This window comes from Schistocerca piceifrons, chromosome 1 (assembly GCF_021461385.2).
Source record: "Schistocerca piceifrons isolate TAMUIC-IGC-003096 chromosome 1, iqSchPice1.1, whole genome shotgun sequence".
In the NCBI taxonomy this organism is placed as follows: Eukaryota; Metazoa; Arthropoda; class Insecta; order Orthoptera; family Acrididae; genus Schistocerca; species Schistocerca piceifrons.
In genome coordinates this window covers 480,282,223-480,304,537 of record NC_060138.1, presented here as the reverse complement: position 1 = coordinate 480,304,537, position 22,315 = coordinate 480,282,223, and the positions used below count along the sequence as shown (strand labels likewise).

General features: G+C 44.3%; 1 protein-coding gene across 1 annotated transcript in view; it reads right to left on the bottom strand.

Annotated features, from left to right (window-relative positions):
• Positions 1–12,475: 12,475 nt before the first annotated feature.
• The window catches only part of LOC124789522, a 368,281-nt gene continuing 358,441 nt past the window's right edge, over positions 12,476–22,315 (bottom strand). Inside the window, exon 3 of the mRNA XM_047256915.1 lies at positions 12,476–16,281. Within this exon, the coding sequence (XP_047112871.1) occupies positions 15,998–16,281 (284 nt within the window). The 3' untranslated portion in view covers positions 12,476–15,997. The remainder of the gene's footprint in view (positions 16,282–22,315) is intronic.

Sequence of the window (22,315 nt, the reverse complement as noted above, 5' to 3'; positions counted from 1 at the left end):
CTGGCTGAAGGCATATGCGACACTCACTGGTGAAGAGAACGTGATGCCAATCCTAAGTGGTCCATTCGGCATGTTGTTGGGCCCATCTGTACCGCCCCGCATGGCGTCGTGGTTGCAAAGATGGGTCTCGACATCGGGAGTGAAGTTGCGCATCATGCAGCCTATTGTGCACAGTTTCAGTCGTAACACGACGTCCTGTGGCTGCACGAAAAGCATTATTCGACATGGTGGCGTTGCTATCTGAGTTCATCCGTAGGTAGCGGTCATCCACTGCAGTAGTAGCGCTTGGGCGGCTTGAGCGAGGCATGTCATCGACAGTTTCTGTCTCTCTGTATCTCCTCTATGACCGAACAACATCGCTTTGGTTCATTACGAGACGCCTGGACGCTTCCCTTGTTGAGAGCCCTTCCTGGCGAACGCGATCGAACCGCGGTATTGACCGTCTAGGCATGGTTGAACCACAAACAACGAGAACCGTATTCCTCCTTTCTGGTGGAATGACTGGAACTGATCGGCTGTCGGACCCCCTCCGTTTAAAAGGCGCTGCTCATGCATGGTTATTTACATCTTTGAGCGGTTTTAGTGACATCTCTGAACAGTGAAATGGACTGTGTCTGTGATACAATACCTACAGTCAACGTCTATCTTCAGGAGTTCTGGGAACCGGAGTGATGCAAAACTTTTTTTGATGTGTGTATTAATATACTTGTATCAATTTTTTGTTCATTGGTTCGGCATTTATCATGATTGCGGGATTTATGGCTCTTGAAGATATTTCTTTTCAGTAACGTGTAGCCTCGTGTGCCAAGACTTTGAAATTCACAACTCTTCGTTCCGCCTGCGCTGCCCGGCTGGCAATGACGGAGCTGCTCTGGCACGTTTCTGGCCAGAGGGCGCGCAACGGCGTTTATGGTGCAGCTATTCCTACGCCGAGGTGAGATGGGGTGGTGGGAGAGTGTGGATGTCAGCAGCGCGCTCCAATTGCAACGAGGAACCACGGGGGAACGGCCGGGCAGCCTAACGCGTGTTGTCGAGGGTCGATATGGGGCGTGGTCGAGCTGGGGGCGGCGTCCGAGGTTGGAGGAAGTGGGCTGTGCTTGGAGATGTGAGCATCGAAGCAGAACAGGCGGCGATGTCTACTAGAGCATCCACTAGAAGCTGAGGTGCGACCAGCTGACAAGTTGTGGGGTCGCGGCCCGACGTGTAGGAAGCGGCTTGGCGGAACTGAAGGTTGGCTGTGAGCTGAAACTGGTACTGCAGGGGTGGATCTAGACGATGTGGAGTCACTCGGTGGAGAGTAACTGAAGGAAGTCATCTGCAAGCTGCTGAAATGTGGTGCCGGGCCATTTGGAATCACTAACCGTCGATGCAGGGTATGGACAAGTGTTGCGGACACAACGCCCCGGGAGGACAGTCAGTGTCTTTCCCATTCACGAGAGGACGGCAGTTCCAGCAGATTCTCAAGCAAGGGCTTCGATTATTTCAAAACAAAAGGAGCAGTATGTGTGTGATTTAATGGCTGGCAGTGATTTTGATCAGCTGGTCGAACTCAGAGTTGTGAGAGCCGAGGACGGTGTACAGTCAATGAAGCAAGCACTGTGCTTCGAGTGTAACTGTTGTTGGCAGTTGTATTTCGCATCACGGGGCCACCAAGACAGTGTCATGTGCTTCGTTTGACGTATTTTTCTTGCACGCTATGGGTGTGCATTGACGTCTCTTGTGTCGAGAGTTCTGTGAATTCTGTTGTAGTCATTACTCTGCGATATGATTAAGATTATATGTATACATATTTGTACCGAGATTTATGTAATTGTCAATGTAGCGTAAGTAGAATCCTAGTTCTTTTGTTAGTAGTATTAATAAAAGTGAGTATTTGGCGCAGAGAGAGAGTAGTTAGCAGCAGTAGAGATAGATTTTTTGTGAGTTCGTATACGTCCTTAGGGCCGCGATTGTGATTTTCTGGATTTGCTGTGATAGAGTGCTGATACTGATTTTGTGCGTTATTGTGTTTCATATTGCGTTTATGGGTCAACGGATAGAGCATTGTGAGCTGTAGATTGTTTTATTTTAGCCCCAAATTTTGCTTGATTGGGGCAGTGTTCAGTGTTAGATTGGTTTACTTCCCGACCACAATACTTTTGCACTTGGCCTCCCGTGGGCATTGGTTGTCGGAAACATGCGATGACGTTGGAAGTTGGACGTTCATATCCTGCTGTCTCTCTCTCTCTTTCTAAATTTCGTTATTGATTCTGCTGTTGGGTACATAGACAGACTGTGAGTCTGAGACATTATTATTGCGAGTGATAGCGAGCGAACAGTTGTTGGTAGTCGGACGCAGAGTGGCGTGAAGAGAAGCCGCAGCACGAGAGGTCGCAGCCTGCCCTGACCGTGTTAGTAGAACCGGAGGTGATCTTGGTATGAATAGAGGATTTCTGGTAATTTGCCTTTTTGCTGCACGTAGTTGTTGTTTGCTTGCGCACTAGAGGGATTTTGTCCGATTTTTGTATGCAGACATTTAAAGTAATATTCACACCTTTGTTGTGACCAGATACGTGGTTATTGATAGTAGACATTGTGGAATAATTGAGATTTTGGTAATCAAACTGTCCAAGGAAAAGAAAGGTCTGAGTAAATATTGTCAGGGTATGAATCTTCAGTTTTCAGAATATAGTAAATTAAAAGTCTTTATTGAATCCTTTCATTTTTTTACACTCTTGAAGACTTGTTGATTAAACCCCTCCTGGGCACTTAATTTGTATAAAAATAAAACAAACGAATATTCGCAGTAGTAGTTCTGGCCATGCGTTGCACTCTGAATGCATTGAAGTATTTCTTTTGAATTATTTTAGCATTTCCTTGGATACAACATAATTTTGCAGTTGCAGTGCCAAGATATTGTGGTCGACGAATACTAGTGCACAGGAAGAAATTTTAATTTTGTTCCGTTTGTCTGGTGCCCCCTTTCTTAGAGACTATTCCTGGACAAGATGGTTGAGTACACTATTACCAGTTTTCTATTTTTGTAAGGTATTGATGAATTTATTTACGTGTTTACTGCTACACAAGCCCACGTCTGCATAACTCCAGCGCAGACCATATTCCACCCAACCCTATGAGACACACTTTATGTGTCACTATCATCTGTGGTCCGACAGCTTAGCTTAGCCTTTGGGGAAGTAGCCTAGCGCTTTTCCTTAAATTTTCCAGACGAGTTGACACCTACTATTGTTATCAGATCATCAGCGTAACCAGGGTACCAAATGGCTCAAATGGCTCTGAGCACTGTGGGACTTAACTTCTGAGGTCATCAATCCCCTAGAACTTAGAACTACTTAAACCTAACTAACCTAAGGACGTCACACACATCCATGGCCGAGGCAGGATTCGAACCTGCGACCGTAGCGGTCGCGCGGTTCCAGACTGAAGCGCCTAGAACCGCTCGGCCACTCCGGCCGGCAATCAGGGTACCCTATGGTATTTTTCATACTGGAACCTGGTTGAAAGGTAGCACTATATGAATATTAAAAATTCTGGGCCAGTCACAGAAACCAGTGGCTTGTAGTTGAAATTTTTCTCTGTTTCAGTTGCGTCTATACAACGGACGCAAGGGGAAAACTCAAGGCAACCGACAGCTGTTTCAGTGTACGTGTTGGACTTTCAACTTAGATGGTAAGAGCCACTGGCAGTGGCTGATGAACGAAAGCAGGGAGGTTGTGGGTGTTTTGGACGCGAGGTCTTCCGGCACGGCGCCGAGCTGCACGAAGCTGCGCGGCGCGGCGCGCGACAAAGGAGCCCATTACGGGAGTGGCCGGCTCTCTCTTTCAGTTGTCCCGCCATTGTGTGCCGCCGAGATAATAACCGCCGCGAGCCTCTGCCCGCCCCAGCAATCCAGCGCCGGCGGCCCATCCTGCGGCAAAGCGTGACGGGAAACAGACTGCGCGAGCTGGCGGTAGCAGAAGAGATTGCCTGCCAGGACACCTCTGGAAAGACCTCAGAGGCAAACGAAGACCCCCTTCAATATGGAGAGGTTGTGAGGGTACAGAAATCTGGGAAGGTTTCTATGAATATCTGCTTTGATTTAAAATTTCTGTACTCTCGGCATTAACTATGAACGAGCAAACATTCTGGGCTGTGGCTTTGAAGTAATACTAATTACCATTAAATAAGGTTTCCATTTTGTTAATCGGTGGCTTATTTACATAACCTGTTCAAGATTCTGGATGTATTCTGCAATTTCTGTTTGAGATATTCTTTGGGATTCGTGCGCTGTGGTGGACGCAGCGACAGATGCTGTGACGTCAGCACAGGTATAGCAGACAGTCTCCAAAGCCATACGTCATTCTACAGAATACTTCAAGCAGAGCTCTTCTTCAGACAAATGTCAACAAGGGCCGTTCAATAGGTAATGCAACACTTCCTTTTCTAGCCAAATTTCGGTTGAAAAGATGCAGAATTTGTTTTGGAACATTGTGGAATATTCTTGCTTCAGCCCCTACAGTTTCATGAGGATCTGTTAGGTAAAGGCGCTACTCGTAACCTTCAAAATGGCGTCTGTAACGGAGGTGTGTTCCAAGAAGAGAGCTGGTTCAAAATGGCACTGAGCACTGTGGGACTTAATTTCTAAGGTCATCAGTCCCCTAGAATTTGGAACTACTTAAACCTAACTAACCTAAGGACATCACACACATCCATGCCAGAGGCAGGATTCGAACCTGCGACGTAGCGGTCGCGCGGTTCCAGACCGTAGCGCCTAGAACCGCTCGGCCACACTGGCCGGCCAAGAAGAGAGCTGTCACTGAGTTTCTCTCGGCGGAAAACCAGAGCATCGCAGATACTCACAGGCGCTTGCAGAATGTCTACGGAGACTTGGCAGCGAACAAAAGTACGGTGTGTCGTTGGGCGAGGCGTCTGTCATTACCACAAGATGGTCGCGTAGACCTGTCGCATATCCCGCACGCCGGACGGCCGCACACAACTGTGGCCCCCGAAATGTTGGAACGTGCAGACACTGCCATCCCTGGTGATGATGGATCACAATCAGACCCCTCTCTGCTCAACTATATGTACCTGTTGGTAGTGCTTGCGCACTTGCTCACCATTTAGGGTATTCAAGATGTTTTCCTGCTGGGTTCCTCGCCGCTTAACAGAAGGCCATAAGGAGCAGCGAAGGACCATCTCCGCGGAACTGATTGCACTTTACGAGGCTGATAGTGACAATTTTTTGCCGAGCATCGTCACAGGCGATGAAATATGGATTCATCACTTCGAACTGGAAACAAAATGGCAATCCATGGAGAGGCGCCAAATCACCTCACTTCTAAAAAAAAAAGTTCAAAACCGCACCGTCAGTCGTTAAAGTCATGGCGACAGTCTTCTGGGACTTTGAAGGTGATATTCCGTTTGAGGTCCTCCCTCATGGTGCAACCGTTGACTATGGAGTGTATTGTGCCACACTCAGGAAGCCGATGAAACCAGCGTGTTCGTCGCCATGACAATGCAAGGCTTCACACAAATCTACGCACCAGAGAGAAGCTCACAAAACTTCGTTTGACTGTTCTTCCTAATCCAGCCTACAGCCCGGATCTCGGACCTTCCATCTGTCTAGCCAACTGCAGACACTTCGCAGGAAGCAGTACGTGGATGATGGGGGGGCTACTAATGCGGCAAGACGTTAGCTCTGATGTCGACCAGTAGAGTGGTGGTAATGCGTTCACACACGGGTGGCACACAGCAGGGTGCCGTGAGGCCGTCGCATTGAAAAACAGGGTTTTGTAGCCAAAGTTCTGGGGAATAATATGGTATATTCGAATCTTGAATAAAATCAACCTGCTTTCAGAAATATATATGTTGCATTACGTACTGAACGACTCTGGCAAAAAGGGAGTCTCAACAGGATACGAGAGAGAGTCAGTCTTATGAGATCATTTAAGTTGAAGAGGTCTATGTATTTAAAAGATGCAATAAATCTGTTCGAAATCCTTGGCCTGAGTAACATATTAAGTATATCTTTGATGAGTAAGGCGCCCGATAGTTTTACAGGACCAGAAGACATATTGTTTTATCCTACTGAATCCTCGCAAGTTATTTGTAGCTAGCAATGTCGCTGATATTATTTCTTGTACTGAGACCAATACGTAACCTGTAAACAGAATAAGAGTCGTCGTCAGCTGCGCACAGAATATATACCACTAGCGAAAACCAGACAGTCCAGAGGAAAAGATGGGTTACTGAATACAAAGCGATATACGAGATACTGAGCGCTTCATGCAGTACAGAACAAGTGATCAGCGGCCGTCTGGTTGGCCCACGAGTATATTCGTGATAGAGTTCAGCCACTTGCGGGCAGAGGTGGCGGCTGTCGACTGATGTATAGAATTTTTGAGTCTATTAATACCTATTGTTGGTGATGATATTAACTTATTTGTTTCTATTTTATTTATATTATATTAGAATATTAGATGCTACTGTCGTGACGTATTATAACATTAGAGTATAAAGTAAGGGGTATTCAAGTCTCTGAGGATTTTTTCTGTCTGTAATTCATATGAAACTATAACAAGACAAGATATTACTAATGATTTCATGCATTCGGAGGCTTTTACAGATTAAGCGACTCTTGTGGGAAAATGTTACTTCGATGCAATAAGGAATATGTCACTGCAGACACTTTAGTGATGAGTCGACTTTCAGTTAAACAGGAAAGTTCATAAGCTCAAGTATACGACTCGAAGACTGAAAATCCATGAAAAACCAAGTCGTTTGTGTAAATCTGTATGAATTTTCAAAGCTGTAAAGTCGTTTTGGAAACATCCTCTACTGTTTTTAGTATTGGCGAGTTTCGTGATACATCATGTGCTGGGACACCATTTACACATTTATAATTTTATTTCAGTTAAGGGTTCTGGTCGTAAGTGAATATCTGGAAGCTCGGTAAATGCACGTTAAAGCCATTCTGCATTGAAATAATGTGTTTTTCTACTTTAAACGGAGGCGACCCTTCTGCTGCAATAAACCTTTCCACCCTAGAAAATTAATTAAAAACAGCAACTGCTAGAAATAATTGATAAAGATTTGAAACTTCCAAAAATATTCATTTGGGGTTTGGTAATAAGAAACAGAAGAGTTCCCTCCCTTAGGGAGGACGCATCTCTCCTCGTACCCCTCCACCAAAAGTTGATTTATACAATTTTCTTTAAATTTTTGCCAAATTAGTTCTTTTTAGAATAGCACACTAATTTAAAAATCAAAATTCATCGGAAAATTCTACACAAAAAGGATTTGTTAACGGGTTGGAACAGGATTCCGTTAATGCATAATATTTGCAACTTTTGTTGTTTAATCAGTTATGTAAACGGAAAGAGTAGTTAAGTGTATGGAAATATCGGTATATTTTCAACTTGATGAAATTTATTGTGTGTTCAGTAGTTTTTAAATCAGGAGTAAGTGGTCAGCAGTGAAAACAGTAATTTGTTCTTCTCATCCACTCATCACTTACCCACCACTGTCACTATGGTTATTTCCTGCACGTCTCCAGCTTAGCTGAGTTTATGTCGTAAACTTATTAAAGCCGTGTGAAACAGTTCAATTTGTTGTATTTCTTCTCACTTTCTTTTCTTTTCTATGGGCCGAGAGAACAAAAATGCTGGACCCTACAACCTGTCTTATTTGCGATAAATCAATTCCGGAAGATGAGACATCAAATGTGACGAAGGCGTTGGAAACTTTGATACGTTTCAGCAAGGAATGGAAGGATGGGGTTCATATTCTGCTTGTTCTAATGTTCTTGTGGCTCCGGCAAGCAACTCTGTGTACTCGTTATCAAGTACAGCTACGGTTGGCCAACAGCTTGAATCACAGTACTGGGTTTGCAGGGAATAAAACTCATCCTTCTCTCTAATTGACATGAAACAATAACCAGACAAGATATCATTGCTGATTTCATGGGGGTACACTCAAAGCTGCAGAAGAAAATGATAGTGTAAAACCTGAAATACACTGCACAACAATGTGTAAAGGCTGCCGGGGACAAAGCCGCACTAACGTGACTCACAGTGATGTGAAAGATTTGGAGGATCGTTTTCGGTAAATAATTATATATAACGCCTTACTTCTTGCAGATTTTGCGTTATTTTTGTTGTGTACTTGTTGTAAATACGATTACTGTAAATGTATTATAACGACTAATTCTACAATAATTCTTAATTCTCACGACAAACGATTTTGATTCCAATATAAATACTGAGGTGCGTAATAACGACTTTTGGTTATGTAGGTGCCGTACATATGATGATTGCAGACGTATTATAAAGACAGTAAGGGCTGATTGATTCTACGATAAACTTACTTCTCAAGATTAATGATTTTGATTTCAATATAAATATTGTTGTGTACATAGTTTCGCGTAGTCAGCGCGTACACAACTTTCCCACTAGAGCGCGCCCCGCTAAGCACAACAGCGCAGGCGCAGCGCTCGTCCGTCTCCGCTCTACGAGATGGCGCTGCCATAAAGACGGACCAAATTCTGCTTCCGCCGACCCGCGTATTAATATGTAACGCAGCCAATGAGATTGCTGCTAACGTAGAACATTTTCTCCTCGCGGATCACAATCGCTCAGTGATACCTGAACGCTCGAGGTATTATAACGAGTGTACAGACCTCCGTATAGTCAGTCTGCATTAGTCTGCAGTCAAGTTTCAGTCTGCGCCTAATAAGATTACCATATTCCTGTACATAGCCATGAAGATAAATGAGTAGACACTTTGTCAAGTATCAGAGATATGTGAGAATAAGATTAACGAACCAAGACCAAAGGAACTTCAAATTGCCAATTGTAAACAACATCCAGAATCAAGTAACGTAATGTCTATGTTTTTTATTATTTTAATAAATGTGTGTGAAAATTAATCAAATTCTGTTTAAAGTTGTCACCGTCAATATGCTACTCTAAGCGTGCAAGTGGCATTTCTATCGTCTGATCTAACGGCAGAAGATAAACACGCCACGATAAGACCACGAGACATATTGCTGACACTCGCCTACTTCGTTAGAGCGACAAGTCAAATAATCTGATGGTGTGTGTACCGAAGGTCTTACAGCACGCGCACCACAAATACGAAGGTGCATAATTTTGAACAAAAAACTTTAGCCTAAATGCTCTACATCAATAAATGCAACAATAAAATTAATTTCAATCTTTCTCTCTCTCTCTCTCTCTCTCTCTCTCCATCTCTTTGCTCTACCTTTGGATTTTACACTCCTAGAAATTGAAATAAGAACACCGTGAATTCATTGTCCCAGGAAGGGGAAACTTTATTGACACATTCCTGGGGTCAGATACATCACATGATCACACTGACAGAACCACAGGCACATAGACACAGGCAACAGAGCATGCACAATTTCGGCACTAGTACAGTGTATATCCACCTTTCGCAGCAATGCAGGCTGCTATTCTCCCATGGAGACGATCGTAGAGATGCTGGATGTAGTCCTGTGGAACGGCTTGCCATGCCATTTCCACCTGGCGCCTCAGTTGGACCAGCGTTCGTGCTGGACGTGCAGACCGCGTGAGACGACGCTTCATCCAGTCCCAAACATGCTCAATGGGGGACAGATCCGGAGATCTTGCTGGCCAGGGTAGTTGACTTACACCTTCTAGAGCACGTTGGGTGGCACGGGATACATGCGGACGTGCATTGTCCTGTTGGAACAGCAAGTTCCCTTGCCGGTCTAGGAATGGTAGAACGATGGGTTCGATGACGGTTTGGATGTACCGTGCACTATTCATTGTCCCCTCGACGATCACCAGTGGTGTACGGCCAGTGTAGGAGATCGCTCCCCACACCATGATGCCGGGTGTTGGCCCTGTGTGCCTCGGTCATATGCAGTCCTGATTGTGGCGCTCACCTGCACGGCGCCAAACACGCATACGACCATCATTGGCACCAAGGCAGAAGCGACTCTCATCGCTGAAGACGACACGTCTCCTTTCGTCCCTCCATTCACGCCTGTCGCGACACCACTGGAGGCGGGCTGCACGATGTTGGGGCGTGAGCGGAAGACGGCCTAACGGCGTGCGGGACCGTAGCCCAGCTTCATGGAGACGGTTGCGAATGGTCCTCGCCGATACCCCAGGAGCAACAGTGTCCCTAATTTGCTGGGAAGTGGCGGTGCGGTCCCCTACGGCACTGCGTAGGATCCTACGGTCTTGGCGTGCATCCGTGCGTCGCTGCGGTCCGGTCCCAGGTCGACGGGCACGTGCACCTTCCGCCGACCACTGGCGACAACATCGATGTACTGTGGAGACCTCACGCCCCACGTGTTGAGCAATTCGGCGGTACGTCCACCCGGCCTCCCGCATGCCCACTATACGCCCTCGCTCAAAGTCCGTCAACTGCACATACGGTTCACGTCCACGCTGTCGCGGCATGCTACCAGTGTTAAAGACTGCGATGGAGCTCCGTATGCCACGGCAAACTGGCTGACACTGACGGCGGCGGTGCACAAATGCTGCGCAGCTAGCGCCATTCGACGGCCAACACCGCGGTTCCTGGTGTGTCCGCTGTGCCGTGCGTGTGATCATTGCTTGTACAGCCCTCTCGCAGTGTCCGGAGCAAGTATGGTGGGTCTGACACACCGGTGTCAATGTGTTCTTTTTTCCATTTCCAGGAGCGTAGTACTAACTTGCTATATACAGATTTCTATACCTATGAAAGGCAAGCAGTTATGGAGGAAGGAAGAAAGATTTAACTGAATTAAAACTGTAGTTGAAAATTATGCCAAATTCATAAGCTAAAGGATTTTTAATCTTACAAACAGAATTCTGGAAAACTGATTATCTTGCTTGAAATATGCATGTACCAGCTTTGGGTAGAATTTCACTAGAAATATTTTCCGTCATACAGATGTCTTCGAAAAATTAATCTTTTTTTTTTAAGTGAAAAGGAAAGAAAGCTATTTTAAGGGGTACGGGAGAGGGTTGCATCTCCAATGAGTGTTCTTCCAAAGTTTCAAAACTTTATAAATTATTTTCCCCGTTTTCCTTATTTACCTAGAGTATTAGTGTCATACAGCTGCTCGTTGACAGGTGGATAGATAATGGTCAGACAAAGACGACAAACTAAACTAGACTTGTCTGCGCTTTGATCAAGCAGAGGTTGCTCGTGTTGTCATTTTTGTTAAGGATCCTCTTAACACGACATCATGATACCGGTACCGCTTACATGATCTCTGGTACTGTGTTGTGCGCACTATTTCGGTTGAGCAGCACCTGCAAGACATCATCGTTTCCTTTATTGTGCTAACCTCATTTCTGAACTCTTACTACAACCATCAGCGTCTGTAATTTGTTTTACAAATCCTGTACCCCTCTGCAATGTTTCACCTATGCTACTTGGTTGCGTTTGTACTTGCCCCATTAATCTGTCCTCCCTTTCCGGTTATGGTATTTCCATAACAACATAAAGAAAACACAAACACAGCGAGAATGTTTTTTAACGTGAATACACATAGCACCGACAGCTTCCTTTACGTTTGTGACTAAAAATAATTTAACCATTTTAATGTGTAATTTCAGCTGAATTTTAGTTTTTGAAATGTTTCATAAGTTCGTGAAAGCATAAAAGAACTTGCAGTAAGTTTTTCGACGCCCTTACGTGCCATTATGTCTTCACAGTTACCTCACAGACACACTACTTTCAGTTTTCCTAAGTGAGAAAGCTTCCTGAGTACATAGAATTATGAGCTACGTTACTTACGTTTCTCTCAGTTTCCTTTTAAAACAACAAAAACTATGTGACACTGAATTTAAATTTATTACTTACGAGGCATTCCTGAGTCTTAGAGACATCCTTGGTTGACATATGCACACTCCACCAAGCTGTCATACACTATAATTGGGACAAAACTGTAGAAAAACTAATGGTGCTGTGTTCCTCAGTGCTATATGTTGCAGAACAAGGTATCAAGTCTGTCATCTGAAGGTATCTAGGTCTCTCAAACAGAAATGTCAGTATATGGTTACGGATTAGTTTTGTTGCTATGAGAGTTGAAAATACAGTCATGGAGACTCTTCAATAATACGACTGTGTAAAATTGAATTATCTACTTCATATTGCAATAAAACACTTAGGTAAACATGTTCTAGTAGAAGCGAGCACCAAATTTTGATTACGATTTTTTGGAACTGTAGTGTTACAGATCAGAAAAAAAGTAAATTGGGGATCTCTGATTTTTAATTTCCTCCCATGTAGAAGTAAATAAGCATTATTGTCTGTTAAATGATAAACTGTGTCAGTATCTATCTTCCCTGAAAAGTTGAAATAAATAAAATTATTTGTGATATTAATTTCTATGAGTTTATTCACACAAGATTTGCAAGATATATCAAACATACAAATTTAGTTAGAATATCATTATAATGCACCAGTAATAATACAAATCTATTTGAAAAAGATAATCAAATCCTGTCGATAATATTGCTTTAGTATCAGTTATCGTAAGTATTAACTATATATATTACAAGAGTAGATATTAACTGTAACACTTAAGTAAATGGAATGACAAACGCTTTTTTATAGAAAATATTCCCATCAGTATCGTGAATGAAAGGACTTGACATTGTTAGAAGAAAAATTTATCAAAAGTTCTTTGGTTTAATCTTAATTAAAAACACGGAACATCTCAAACAAACGAAATCAAGAATCTTCATTTCAAAAGCGAGGACTTACAGATCTGCATTTTGGATGACTGTATATATGAAATGTTAATATTTAATAATGAACGGTACAGAGATAAACTTTCGTCCACTTGACATTTACATCCCTCTGGTATTCTAATTTATATAACAAGTAACCGAAAATGTTTAATATTATTTACAGGATCTTTCTGCGCTAACCTAATATGTAGTCACATATATATGTCAAATTTCTGTGGGGCGTAGAGAGATCGTTGTTGTTTTGTGCTCATACATTTGGATTCTAAATGATGCGGTTGCTTATTTTACAGGTGAACATGAAATGAAAATGTGACTGCAAAATGACGGAAGACATTTATGTAAAGCTTCGACAGCGGAGTATAGTCGGGTGCGATGGCTCCCCACTCCCACACCGACACAAGTTGCAGCAAAAGTACACAGCCACAAACAAATGGTTGGTTGAAGAGTTTGCAGTTTTCTCAAGCTTTTGGTTTTGTTGTCTTATTTTACTGCTGACTGTCTTACAATCGGTCTTACCAAAATTACTTGACGGTTCGCATGTTTTCGACACAATAGTAGCCAGAGGTCTGCTTATTTACTGGACAAGTGCTCGTCAAAGGATGAGCAGAGAGATCTACGAAAGTGACAACTATAAATTATCACCTTGGTACTGCAATGAAAACTGGTGCCATCACTTTTAGGATGGGTTATTCTGTTTTGAAAATGTAAGATTACGAATACTGCTTCTAGTTATAATTTATTATTGTGATGAAAGCGGGACCAAACACCACAGTTGTACGGAAGTTTACCGCGGCTCAGATACGCAATCCGTTACCGCTGCATGGTGAATAGCCACAATGAAAGTGCAAGGTGATTACAAGTTACAATAATATTTCAGAAGGCTGTATTTCCACCAAAGCCAACCATAAGGTAATAATGTTCTCATCTTTTCTGGAGAGAGAAACTGTAAGTTTCCGTGCTGTCATTTCAAAGCGTGTGTGCTGGCATGAGAGGTTCACTTTAGCATCTTTGGAGAACATGATAGTCTTACCACAACTCGAAGCAGAGGAAGAGGACCAGAGGTTAATTTTCTAGCACGTCAGGGTCCCAATACGTTGTCACACGATCGTCTGTGAGTACTTAAATCATCTGCCCGATCAGTAGATTGCTGCACGCTCGCAGCAAACAACCGCGCTCGTCCGATCGATTAATGAGCAGTTTTGTCGCGGCGAAAGTTTCTTCTTTCTGCTTCCAACGATCATGACGGAACTGGGAACATACTTTCCAGGGCTAAATGGAATGTAGCAGCAGATGTAATTGTGTGGCATTGGCGAGAGTAGAATTGCCCATCTAGACAACTGTTCTATTACGCATGGACTCTAGAATTCATATAAGGTTTGCTTAAGTCTTCGGTCTGGATAAACACTTCAACTGCTCGTGTTTGAGATGGTAATAATATTGAGTGAAAATATAACCTACACATTCGTGCGTAATTTCAAATTAGATATTTGTTTATCCCATTTAATTTTTGTGTGGTGGCGAGGAATGATAATGTGGCAGATGATGATCTTACGGGGTCTCTGGCTTACGTGTTTGCCTCCGATTGCCTACAATAATTAAAGTATATTCTCAGAGCGATGGATACTCTTTAGTGGACACGAAAATGAATACGGGAGGCTAGACCATAACGGGAACAAGGCGAAAAGAGTCTATGCTGAGAAAGGATATCGCTGAAGGCGCAGGCACAGATACAACACGATACGATGATGGAAAGACAATGATTTTGCGATCACATTCACGACCAGGTGTGGCCAATTTAGTGTGATGGGCAGGCAACAGGTTAGTAGTCTAGCACAATGGAGATGAGTGAGATTTTACACAAATGCTATGTAAAGACATCCTTAAGGCCCACGCAGAAACTCGGCGCCATTGGTCTGCCCACCACAATAGAGTCCAGCTTGAAAACTGGAAAGTGTAAGTTTGAATGATATACGGATATGGGGATGCTGGAGCACATAGTACACAGGGGCATTCGAGAGGTACTGCAATAGTAAAATATGCATTACATGTTGGGAGATACAAATTCTGGCCTAAGTCAGCAATTAGCACTTTCGTTTATTTAAAGTATATCGAAAATAATGTAGTTTTAAGAGTATAGATGACAAATATAAATCTCTGCTGCAGCATGTAACTGGACTGTATACCGACTAATGGAAAAATGCGTAAATACAATCAGCGTCCGCGTCAACAGTGATGGTCCTCTAACGGCAGGTACTGATACGTAGTACGAAACGAAACGTTGATCAGAATAACGCAAATCGACGTGAAATGCCGAAGTTTTGACAATACAAGATAAGTGATTCGACGGTCACAAAAGCATAAATATGAACAGATAAGATCACGTTCTTTCTCAAGGTGGCTATTGTCACTGTACTATTCCCGGAATCGGACCCGAAGGAACAGCGAAGGATACCGTTGAGGATAACTTTGGACTGAACTACGTCCTTTGCAACCGACCCCAATGCTAAAAGTGGCGTGCTAACGGAGATTTTCCCACCAAATCTGTAGAGTGTCGTCACGCAGATGAGGATGGCAAAAAGTCCCTTACTCGAAACATCGGTAGCCAGTGACTTAATGAAGTTGAAGACCCAAGGAGAAAATTTTATACAGCACGTTAAAAATATGAGCTGATGATGCCTGAAGGTGCAGGCACAGGTACAACACCGTACGATGATGGAAAGACAATGATTTCGCGATCACATTCACGACCAGGTGTGGCCAATTTAGTGTAATGGGCAGGCAACAGGTTAGTAGTATTGCTTGCAGATCCACAACAGAAATGACTAACTACGAGGACTGCACGTTTAAATAAGCCTTCAGGTAACTCTGCGGATAAATACTATCCTTTGTAAAAGAGTTGAGTCTTTAAAATTTTAAGTAATCTGTTTGGCACAAAAATTTGTAAACGTATGGTAAATTCCATCAACCGAGACTACACATGCACACTGATGTTGTAATTGTTTACAATCTAACACAGAAATTCTGTTCGTCGGTAGGATGTGTACACGACTGCGGTAATAGCACGGCGCTATGAGAGCTAGCTACGGCTGATGTCGACGTCTAATCCAAGCCTCAGTGCAACAGTGCTGCATTCTAACGCTGCTGAAGGGAATAACTCGGGTTGTCCCGGCACCGGCCACACTGAGGTGTAGCCGAGTCTGGCGGTGCGGCGACTGCGGGCAGACGGCAGGTGAAGTTCCGGTAGCGGCGCCTCCCTAGCGGAGCGCGGCGCGCGAGGGACCCTAGAAGGCCGCGCCGCCGACGGCCTCGCAGGGACCGAGGGAGCGGAGTGACGTCAGCAGCAGGGGCGGCGCCAGCAGCAGCGACAGGAGCAGCGGCGGCGGCGAGGCGGCCGGCCGGCGGGCGGCGCTCTTGTTGCAGCCGCTGGTGGTGCAGCACGACAGGCAGAAGAACTCGTCCTTGGAGCGGTCGCAGCCGTCCAGGCCCAGCCCGCGGTTCATGCTGCTGTCGTCGAAGCCGCACGGCCCCAGGCCGCACTCTCGTTTCACCACCAGGCCCTTCTCCTCTGTTGGCAGAAACAAACACCAATGCTGGCATGGTAAGCGCCTCTAGTCATAGCGGAAATTATTTATTTCCCTCTGTGAGATAAACTATGAGGGTAGTTCAACAACTCACATTTTTTTCTTAGAACAAATTTGTTCTTACGAATTAGTATTTGGTCACAATCTGCTCTCTGAGGGGGAAAAAAAACAAGGACGCATCGCGAAGGAATTATCCGAATGCGACGGAAATCAGCAGGCGCAATGTACACTTAGAGGCAAACAAATGATTATAACTGGATGGTTTATTTAAGACAAAGGATTTCACAAATTGAGCAAGTCAGTAATGCACTGATCCACCTCTGGTCCTTATGCTAGCAATTATTCTGCTTGACATTGATTTACGAAGTTACTGGTTGTGCTCCTGTGGATCATGCTCAGTTCTGTCCAAGTGACGCGTTAGATCGTCAAAATCCCGAGCTGGTTGGAGGGCCCTGCCCATAGTCCTCCGAACCTTAACTGCAGAGAGATCCAGTGATCTTGCTGGCCGAGGTAGTGTTTGGCAAGCACGAAGAGAAGTAATAGAAACTCTCGCATTGTGCGAGCGGACATTGTCTTGCTGAAATGTAAGCCCTGGATGGTTTCCCATGAAAGGCTACAAAGCGGGTAGAAGAATGTCGTCAACGTACCACTGTGCTGGAAGGGTGGTGCGGATGACAACCAAACGGACCTTGCTACGGAATGAAGTGGCACCCCAGACCATAACTGCTGGTTGTTGAGCCATATGGCGGGCGACAGTCAGCTTGATATCCCGTCGCCGTCTGGGGTGCCTGCAGACACTTCTTCGGCCAGAAATCTCATTGACTGAAGTAGAATTGTCTTCAATGATAAGTCCCGCTTCAAACATAGCCCCAATGACAAATGGAGACGTATCTCGAGACACCCCAGAAAGCGGTGAGATACCAATCTGACTGTCGGCCACCATACTGCTGACAGTTGGAAGCGATGGTCTGGTGCGCCATTTCTTTTCATGTCAGGACCCCTCTGGTAGCCATCTGCGGCACCCTTATAGCACAGCGGTACGTGAACGATATTCGACGCCCCTTTTTGCCGTCGTTGATGGGAAGCTACATTTCTGCAAGATACTGCCCGCCCGTAAACGACAAGCGCTTCTACTGCGACCGTAGCGGTCTTGCGGTTCCAGACTACAGCGCCTAGAACCGTACGGCCAATTCGGCCGGCTGTAATTTCTTTGTCTATACATGTACATCTATCGATTTTCCGTCCCATTCGGATCATTCCTTCGTGTATCTTTTTTTGTCTTTGAGTGTATATCAGCCGTTTCTGTCATTGTCAGAAAAGGGGAAGTATATCAAATCTAGTGTAAAACATCCGCAAGTGTCCATTTTCGCTGACTCCCAGCGTGCCAGTACCCAGGACAAGGGAAAAGTCGGATCTCATTCACCGACCGGGTGAGATGCGGACCCAGAGCATTGTGCAACCACATGAGGTGGTAGATTGGCGGATGCTCTCGACTCGCTTAAAGAATGGATACACTTTGAGAAGGGCCTGGCGAAGAATGAGAAATGTGCCGATAATTTGAGGATTCCTGCAGACACTAAGATGGAGAGTAGACACAAAAGCGGCAAGAACGCACACCTGGAGGTGTGTGAAATTCCTGGCTTGTAGCAGCAAATTTTCACCTGCTTTAAAAATTGAGAAATGCGCTGATAGTTGGTGGATCGCTGCGGTCTCTGATATGGAGTGTAGAGAAAAGCACGAAGAATCCGCACAAGGAACTGAGGAAGAAGTCAACCGGCTCAAAAAAAAAAAAAAAAAAAAAAAAAATGCAGGTATCTTACAAACCATGAACGCCAACAGATGCTTAGTTGAAGTACAAACATAAGACAGCTTAGGCCTCTCGCAGAGACAACGGTTACAAGCAAGTATTATGTGGCTACTTTAACATCACGTAAGAAATGCAGGAAAACATCCGGACGAAGTGCAATCAACGCTTTGAACAGCTTCGTCATTGGACACGTGATAAGGCCGTTCACACACTAGCCCACTATGGGAGGCGTGGTCATAAAACGGCGATCAGCGATTGGGTGGCACTGTAAAGTCAATCCGCCAATGATAAGGTCGAGAGGAGGAAGAATTCGAGGCGTCTGCGAGCTAAGCGGAATGATGGAAGTGGAGAGCCAGTCGGTGAAACAGCGCAGCAGCAAAAGGACTGAAGGCTTTTGCACCGCCGGCCGATGTGGCCGAGCGGTTCTAGGCGCTTCAGTATGGAACCGCGCGACCACTACTGTCGCAGGTTCGAATCCTGCCTCGGGCATGGATGTGTGTGATGTCCTTAGGTTAGTTAGATTTAAGTAGTTCTCAGTTCTATGGGACTGATGACCTCAGATGTTAAGTCCCATAGTGCTCAGATCCATTTGAACTATTTGAGCTCTTTCAGCCATTGCGCAGTTAGTATGCTATCTTTGATTCCATCCTGACTCTCATGCGAATGTTCATCGCACATTATGGCTTATTCTGTTTCTGTATCATGTCAAATGAACGAAATCCTACGGTCGATGCTTGGGAATGAAGCACTCGACTTAGAATTTAATTTTCCTTGCCTGACATCAACCCCCTCCCCCCCCCCCCCCCCAACACCATGACAGTACTGCTTCGGCCACGGAAGCACATGACGAGCAGTCGACGTGGAGACCGTTCCAGCCTCTCACCATAGGGCTGCGGGACACAAGAATAGATCCCGACTCGCGTCCGCACAGCTCCGGGGCGTCGCGGCGACTCCTACCCAGTGTCTGCAGCCGTCATCACCACATGGCAGATGACTACAAAGAATGGTGAGATGATTGATTCCCCAATCCCTCCCCTTAATAACTGTGTCATGTCCGCGCCCAGTGAAATCGGCTCTGAGATTTGTAATTTTTTGTGTAAAACATACTGTAATGAAGGAAAACGCTTCATATTTCAATCTTCTGATAAATCAGCTCCATTTGTACACCAATCTTTTAATCTCATAGCCTTACGCTGTTTGGTGTCAATTATTGGCTCCCAGAGTGGACCGATCTCATTAGTAATCTGCAGGTCATTTCGTGCCAGAGATCATATTTTTAAGTTTACTCCATTTTTGGCTACCAGCTTGGAGTGGTCTCATTGGTAATTAGCATGCCAAGTCATGTAATAGACTTTTGAATGATTTACAACAGTTTGGCGCCGAACGTGGGTAGATCTCATTGGCAATTTGATTGCATTTCTTAAAATTGAAAATTTACTGTTTTTAAATTTTTATAATTGACTAGATCGCGCACCTTGTAAACCATTAAAATGTGATGACTAGTTTCACTCTACTAAGCAACCATATTCAGATCTGAGAATAAGCAAAGAGCAGATAACTGCCTGAAGATAAATTTTACCACCTAAAGCTGGAAGTTGTAAACGTCTAAAAGTGCTCGATTTGCCGTTTCCGAGGTAACAATTTTTCACCCGACATTTATGGCCTTCTCTTAAAATGCCATATTTTTCCTGTATACTCTTTTTGGTTCAAATGACTCTGAGCACTATGGGACTTAACAGCTGAGGTCATCGGTCCCCTAGAACTTAGAACTACTTAAACCTAACTAACCTAAGGACATCACACACATCTATGCCCGAGGCAGGATTCGAACCAGCGACTGTAGCGGTCACGCGGTTCCAGACTGAAGCGCCTAGAACCGCACGGCCACACCGGCCGACTATACTCTTTTTGTATTTTGTGTCATCATTGTTAATGTATATAATTTAGCTTAGTTTTCAATTATGGTTGTTGTTATATATCCCACACGATCTAGCTATGCATGACTGGTATCTCATTAAGCATCCTATGTTCCTTTTTGTATATTGTTGCTGTTGTTATCTTCGTAACACTTTTCACTTTGTAATATATTTGTTTTGTTTCTCTTGCTCCTGTAGCTTTTGACGACTTGGTTTTACCTTGCTGCTTTATTCAGCCTTTTTTTGGTTGAAAGTGGTACTCATAGAGACATGGTTCATTTTACACTTTATTTCTTTGCTGTAATTTTGCTAATTTGTTTGTAGTCCACGATTATTTGAGGGCCATTTCCTTACTTTTAAAAAGCTCCCAGCTACATACACAATGTAGGGTTTCCAGTACGCTGTATGCGGAGGACATATATTTCACCATAGCCGGTACGTTATTCCTTTTATTTATTCGTCACTTTGAAACATTTATAACTTCACAGTTTAGATCTTTAAATTTAACTTAAGGCCGTTTTCCGTTCTTCGCTTGTTATCAGACCCGAAGATGGTTACTTAGCCGACTGCAGCTTGTCATCACATTTTAATGTTTTAAAATGTACACGATATTGACATTTAATAAAAAATAAAATAAGAAACTTTTGTAATTTTAAGAAATAACTATAACTCTGATGCCGAACTGTTGTAGCATTTTGGAACATGTTTTACGCCCGCGTATAATGACATAGAAAACTGTAGATACCGGCGCCTAGGTTAATGCTATGATCCTTAGCTTCTGGAAGGCGTTCGATGCAGTTCCATACTCCTGTTTAGTGATAGAAATACGAATTTACGGAATATAAGACCGGATGTGTGACTGAATTGAAGAGTTTCTTGCAAACAGAACACAGCATGTCATTCACAACGAAGAGAAATGTTCAGACGAAAAAGTAGCTTCCGGCACACGTCAGAGGACTGCTACACACTATTAATTTGCATATTATTTATAAACCACCTAGTGGATTATATCGGAAGTTCCATGAGCCTTCTCGCAGATGATACTGTTACGCACAGAGAACTCACGATGCTAGAAAATTATAGCGAAATGTCCGAAGACTTGCAGAGGATCAATGCTTAGTTAATGTTCAACGTAAACAAAATGGTTCAAATGGCTCTAAGCACTATGGGACTTAACATCTGAGGTCATCAGTCCCCTAGACGTGGAACTACTTAAACCAAACTAAGCTAAGGACATCACACACATCCATGCCCGAGGCAGGATTCGAAGCTGCGACCTTAGCAGCAGCGCGGTTCCGGACTGAAGCGCCTAGAATCGTTCGGACACAGCGGCCGGATCAACGTAAACAAATGTTACTTACTGTTCACAAATAGACAGGAAGACGCATTATCGTATGATTACATGATAGCAGAACAATCACTGGAACCCATCACATGCATAAAATACACTGAGGTGACGAAATTCATGGGACAGCGATATGCACATTACAAATAGCGGCAGTATCGCGTACTCAAGGTACAAAAGTGCAGTGCATTACAGGAGCTGTCATTTGTACTCTGGTGATTCATGTGAGAAGGTGTCCGACGTGATTATGGCCGCACGGCTAGAATTAACAGACTTTGGAGGCGGAATGGTTGTTGGATCTAGAGGCAGGAGACATTCCATTCCGGCAATCGTTAGGGAATTCAGTATTCTGCGACCCACAGAGCCAAGAACGTGCCGAGAATACCAAATTTCAGCATTACCAATCACCATGGACAACGCAGAGGCCTACAGTGGCGTTTCCGTAGATTTGTCAGTACTAACACACAATCAACACTACGTCTGTCAGAATTGTGTGACGATATCTGGTGTTAATGGGCTATGGAAGCAGACGACCGACGCGTGAATCTCTGCTAACAGTATAACATCGCAGCGCCTCTCCCGGGCTCGTCAACATATTGCTTGGACCGTAGACGACTGGAAAACCGTGGCCTGCTCGTAAGAGCTGATGGTAGGGTTCGAGTGTGGCGCAGACTCCACGAAGCCATGGACCCAAGATGTCAACGAGGCAGTGTGTAAGCTGGTAGTGGCTCCATAATGGTGTGAGCTGTGTTTGCATGGAATGGACTGTGTCCAACACAACCGATCATTTACTGCAAATGGTTCTTTCCGGCTACTTGGAGACCATTTGCCGTCATTCATGGACTTCATACACTACTGCCCATTACAATAACTACACCACGAAGATGACGTGCTACAGACGCGAAATTTAACCGACGGGAAGAAGATGCTGTGATATGCAAATGATTAGC